Source organism: Microtus ochrogaster, linkage group LG1, assembly GCF_000317375.1.
Source record: "Microtus ochrogaster isolate Prairie Vole_2 linkage group LG1, MicOch1.0, whole genome shotgun sequence".
NCBI lineage: Eukaryota > Metazoa > Chordata > Mammalia > Rodentia > Cricetidae > Microtus > Microtus ochrogaster.
The window spans coordinates 43,377,252-43,383,244 of record NC_022027.1 but is presented as its reverse complement, the minus strand read 5'-3'; the positions used below and the strand labels follow the sequence as shown (position 1 = coordinate 43,383,244).

The 5,993-nt window shown below is 43.6% G+C and overlaps 1 protein-coding gene across 4 annotated transcripts in view; it reads left to right on the top strand.

The window, feature by feature from the left end:
- Positions 1-5,993, top strand: part of LOC101997753 (cytochrome c oxidase assembly protein COX18, mitochondrial) — a 12,220-nt gene that overhangs the window by 3,911 nt on the left and 2,316 nt on the right. For 2 of the 4 annotated variants that reach the window (XM_005359467.3, XM_013350873.2), the window contains exons 3-5: positions 1,751-1,914; positions 2,413-2,537; positions 5,169-5,276. In XM_005359467.3, coding sequence (XP_005359524.2) covers positions 1,751-1,914; positions 2,413-2,537; positions 5,169-5,276 — 397 coding nt within the window. Of the gene's footprint in view, positions 1-1,695; positions 1,915-2,412; positions 2,538-5,168; positions 5,277-5,993 lie in introns of all 4 variants that reach the window. The other 2 variants (XM_013350874.2, XM_026785105.1) reach the window with 2 other exon arrangements.

Genomic DNA, 5,993 nt, shown 5'->3' with positions numbered 1-5,993 from the left:
ATAGCCGGCAAGCCCTACCTGTCTGATCTGCAGCTAGTTCCAGGACAGGCTCCAAAAAAACCACAGAGAAACCCTGTCTCAAAAAAAAAACAAAAACAAAAAAAAAAAAGAAGAAGAACTGAGGGCCTAGAATGCATGCGTGTACTGTCTCAGTTCGGCACACTGCAAATTGATTCAATACAACAGTTATAGAAAGCCTACCTTGTACTAAATGTGTGTGGTATAAGACATTTAGAGATGAGGAAGAAACCAGAGCACGGTTAGTGATGCATACATAAGAGGCTTGTGACTCAGAGGCCAGCCTGAGCTAGTGATACCCTCCTTGCCACAAAAACCAATAATTGTCCCTCAAGACCGTGGTCTAGAAAGTAAGACTTACAAACAAAAGTGGCAGTTGGGTTTGGTGGCACAGGCCTGTAATCCTGGTTCCTTGGAGGTGGAGATAGGGGAACCAGAGGCTCAAAGTTATCCTTGGCTGCATATCAAGTCAAGGTCAGCTTGGACCACTGAGGCCTTGTCTCAACACAATGGAAGTACCAGAGCTGGTTATGGTGGTGAGTGCTATCAGTACCCACACTTGGTCAGCAGAGACCAGCCGATCTGTGACTTTGAGGCCAGCCTGGTATGTAGTGTGTGTCAGGCCAGTCAGGGCTACACCGTGAGCCTTCTCAAAAAGAGAAACTGATACGGTGAACAGATTAACATAACCTTTGTTGGAAAATTGCAAAATGAAGGCCACTTTGACAGTCTAAGAATATAAACTGCACAGACCCACAGAACAGACAGGATACTTTGGGAGGTCAAGTGGCTCTGTTTGCCTGGACTAGAGTTAAGTAAAGTATGCTCTCAGCTGTGATATTTGCAGTTAAAATTGTGTTATACTTTGTTGGGCTTGAAATCCCACTCTCCATTTTGTTTAATTTTGAGACAGGAGTAAACGAGGTAGCCTCCATTTGCCTTCCTTACTTAGCTATGTAACTTGAGCCTGGCTTCAAGCTTCAATCCTCCAACCTCCATCCATATCCATCTCCCAAAAAATTCTGGAATTGTGGGTATGTGCTAAATCAGCTGGCAGTATTTCACCCTTCAGATCTTATTGGCAGGGGTTGGAGAGTTGGCTCAGTGGTTAACATGTATTGATGTGTTGTTTATACATGCGTATCACAGAATATGATAAATAAAATATTTTTTAAGATTTATTTATTTATTATGTACACAGTGTTCAGCCTCCATGTATGCCCTCAAGCCAGAAGAGGGCACCAGATCTCATTACAGATGGTTGTGTGCCACCATGTGGTTGCTGGGAATCGAACTCAGGACCTCCGGAAGAGCAGTCAGTGCTCTTAACCTCTGAGCCATCTCTCCAGCCCAATAAAATATTTTTTAAAAAAGCTTATTGGCCAGAGATCACTAGAAACTAAAGTTATAGTCTGACATGTCTTTAATAAAAGGTAATGTGGAAATTATTTTTATGTTTGAAATTATTGCTAAATGTTTTAGTGTCACACATTTATTAGATTAGTTGAAAATGTATTTGGTAGATTCATTCAGTACATTTAATATGGAACATTAAAACATACACTGTAATTAAATGATATTGCAGAATTGAAAAAAATTAAGTAAAAGGCTTTGTGCCTTCTGTTTAGTTGACCCCTTAACTGCTTATGATAGCTGAAAGCCCTGTTCACCTTGTAGGGTGAAGTTCTTGCTAGTGGTCAGAAGATGTCTTGGCTCCCTTCCCTCACCTTAGGCTCACCTATCTAAAGAACATGCGGAGGCTTGTTTCAGAGCTGTATGTGCGTGACAACTGCCATCCCTTCAAAGCCACCGTGTTGGTCTGGGTCCAGATTCCAATGTGGGTCTTCATATCCGTTGCCCTCCGGAACTTCAGCACAGGGGCAGCACATTCGGAAGGTAACTGTTTCAGAAATCCTCATCTCTCAAATTCTTGAAAGTTGCATTCCAGTAAAAAGAAAAAATTCTAGTCTTCATTAATTGTGATTTACTGTCTTCCTTATATTACAGAATTTAGAATCTTAAGCATAAACAGTATGTTGAGAGCAATAACTGGAAAATGAAGCAAAACAAAACAAAAAAATTGCAAATATAAATAGCTTAACTAGCCGGGCGGTGGTGGCGCACGCCTTTAATCCCAGCACTCGGGAGGCAGAGGCAGGCGGATCTCTGTGAGTTCGAGACCAGCCTGGTCTACAGAGCGAGTTCCAGGACAGGCTCCAAAGCCACAGAGAAACCCTGTCTCAAAAAAAAAAATAAAATAAAATAAATAGCTTAACTAACCAGTGTAGCTCTTGGGGGAGAGACGCCCTATGGGAGTTGTTGGCATCTGTGTTTGTGTGCTGCTCCCTCCGCTGTCCTTAGGAATCCTGTTGTTTTGTGTTTAAACTGTTTCAGCTGCTGTTTCTGTTCAGGAGCAGTTAGCGGCTGGCGGGGTGCTGTGGTTTCCTGACCTCACTGCAGTGGATTCCACTTGGATTCTGCCCATCTCCGTTGGTGTTGTCAATTTACTAATAGTGGAGGTCAGTGGTTTACGTTGGGGTTTGCCGACTGTTTATGTCATTGGGATTGCTGCTGCTGCTGCTGCTGCTGCTGCTGCTGCTGCTGCTGCTGCTGCTGCTGCTGCTGCTGCTGCTGCTGCTGTTCTGGCGTCACATACACTCTGAATTGTGACATCAGATCAGCTCTTGGTGTGAGCCAGTTCCTTTATGTGTCTAGTGTCAGAGTTCTTTTTGTTAAAGTCAGAGCGCTATACCTGGCACAATTGCTTGTGTCCAGTCTTTGTACTCAGGAAGCAGAGGCAGGAGAATCACAAATTTCACAGCCATCCTAGGCTACATAACAAGACCATCTCAAAAACCAGGCAAAAGAAGAATAGTAATTAAAGCTGTGTATGTTGGTACTTCTTTAATCTCAGTGCTCAGGAGGCAGAGGCTGGCAGATCTCCGCAAGCTCAAGTCCAGTCTGGTCTACACAGTGAGTTCCAGGACAGCCAGTGCTATGTAGAGACATGGAAAGAACCAGTCTCTCTATATACATTTAAGAATTTAAGATGCATGGCCAGTGTGGTTTTAATCCACAATTGAATGGCGTTTTTGTGTATCTATTATGTGAATTTATTGGTAGGGAACCGTAAGTAACCCACTGACGTTCTCTTAATAAGTGACTTAGTATCATCATTTGAATTTCTTGATGTGCTAATGTAAAGGAACACATACATGAAAAATGGGTTGTTTTTTTTTTAGTTGTCTTCTGTTACCTATAGCACTTCACTCAGCAATACACAGAAAGCATGCTTGTCATTTTATAAAGAGCTCAGACTTTGAGGTAAAAGTCTTAGAAAACTCATGTCAGTGAGCACTGTCTGGGAATTCCAATCTACATCTTGTTTGTAGCAGACATTATTTTTTTAATTCCTTGGAGCTGGGAATATAGCTTAGTTGGTAGAATGCTTGCCTAGCATTGCAGAAAGCCCAGGATCTCTACCCCAGTGCTGGATGTGGGCATAGTGGGGCATGGCTGATAAGTTTAAGGTCATTTTCAACTACACAGCAAGCTCCATGCTACCCTAGAGTGTGTGCACCTGTTTAAACAGAGAAGATGGGGTTGGAGAGATAGCTTGGAGGTTAAGAGCATTTACACAGTCCTAGCTCAGTCCATAGCATCCACATGGCTGCTCACCACAAGCTTTAACCAATTCCAACTCTAAATTCCAACTTCTGCATGCCTCTTCTGAACCCACCGGGCACCAGGAGCATGTGTGGTATACAGACGTGTACACTTTTTTTATAAAGATTTATTTATTTATTATATGTAGCGTTCTGCCTGCACGTATGCCTGCAAACCAGAAGAGAATGCTAGATTTTATTGCAGATGGTTGGAACCCACCATGTGGTTGCTGGGGATTGAACTCAAACCTTTGGAAGAGCAGGTATTGCTCTTAACTGCTGAGTCATCTCTCCTGCACTCTCTCTCTCCTGTAAAAGGGGCGGGGGGATTTAAAGCCATTAGTGAGATGTTGAGGAAACATGTCACGTGCAGTGTGAATGTTCTTAAGAGCACAGTGCAGCTCCTCAGTTTGTGTCAGTAAGTATTTGGCAGAGAGAAAGGAGTGATGGAGGCTGGGATGAATTCCTGGCAGTGCTGTAGTCTTGTTCCGGTGTCATCCGATGACTGAGAAAAAGCTGTAATATAATAGTATTGTGTGGGGGGCTTCTCTGAACAGTTCACGTGAGTTATCGACTTCTCAGATTAACCCTCTGAGGATTATATATTTTTTTTTCAATGTATTTATTTATTTATACAGTATCCTGCCTATAGGCCAGAAGAGGGGCACTAGATCTCATTATAGGTGATTGTGAGCCACCATGTGGTTGCTGGGAATTGAACTCGGGACCTCTGGAAGAGCAGTCAGTGCTCTTAACCACTGATCCATCTCCCCAGCGGATTATATTATTTTAATGAAGGGAAAGTGGCACAGAGTTAAAATTTGTGTAAGGTTGTAGATCTCTGGGAGTGCAGGGCTACCAGGGATGGAGACACCTGTCTATAATCTCATCACCTGGAAGTTTGAGGCTGGAGGATCTCTACACAGTGAGAGCCTGTCTCATAAAATTAACAGCAGCATCAGGGTTGCCTTTTGAGTCATAGTCCCCCCGCATCTCACACACACACAAAGCCTGATTGTTCTGGCCCTAAGTTCATTGGTGTTGAAATTGTTGTGTTTAAGTACTGGATATGGAGGCCATGGCCTTGTGCACACCAGGTCAAGTGCTCTGCCGTTGAACCACAATGTCAGCCCTTAAAGGTATGGGTAGAGGCTGGTCACAAGCCAGCTGTTAGCCAGGTGTGGTGCCCATCTGCCATTCCAGCAGAGGCCGTGTTTGAGACTACCCTGATGTACTGAGTATGCTCCAGGCTAGTCAGGGCTACATGCTGAAAACCTATCTTGAAAAATAATTTTTTTGAGACACTGTCTCATGTAAGCTATCTCACAAATAAATGTAAAAGCCAAAGATGACCTCAAATTGCTGCCCCAGTGCAAATGCTAGGATTTAAAGAGTGTCCCACAAAGCCTGGGCTTCAGTTGCATTTTCAAGTTTGTCTGACTTAATGTGTATTTTAGTAATTATGGTTTGTGTGCTCTACTTCAGATTTTCGCTCTACAAAAACTCGGAATGTCTCGTTTTCAAATGTATGTCACACACTTTGTGCGCGCTGTGTCCGTGCTGATGATCCCGATTGCCGCCACAGTACCTTCTGTGAGTACCTGTAGCATTGCATGTGGCCCGTGCTTAGCTCCCACAGCCTGGCAGCCTGCAGTTTTGAGCCTGTCTTTTACCAGCTTGACCCTTGCTCTTGAGAATGCTTGTGTGGACTGATTGGCTCATCTTTCTCATGCATGTGTCCAGCTCTGCTGTCAAACTCCTTGCTCCCCTTAGGTTTGTTTCTCATTAGCTCTTAGAACTTAAATTAACCCAGTTCTTTAGTCTGCGTTCTTTCACATGGCTTGGTTACCTTCACTTTGTAATGCCCATGCTGCCCCTCTGCATCTGATGGGCCATCTCTCCTTCCCAGCATTCTCTCTGCCTCAAATTCCTGCCTAGCTATTGGCTATTTAATTTTTTTATTAAACCAGTGACAGTGGAATATCTTCACACACTGTAAAGGAATATTCCACAGCAAGTATACCCTGCTAAAAATTAGAATTTTTTTCTTAGCAAGAAAAGGGATTTGTTATGTAGATGGAAACCTCTAGTTCTGTCTGGATGCACTTTTTAAAGTGTGTTGAGAAAAAAGGCTTAGATCCTTGTGTCGGTGTAGGGGCTGCATGTTCTTCATCCCAGCTCCCCAGGGAGCTAAACAGAAAGATCCCACGACTCTGGATGCACCAGCCTGATTCTCGGGCACTCCGATTTTATGCCAAGCACTTGGATGTGTCGGGGTGCACATGTGGAAGTCTCCTCGAGTCGGTTCTC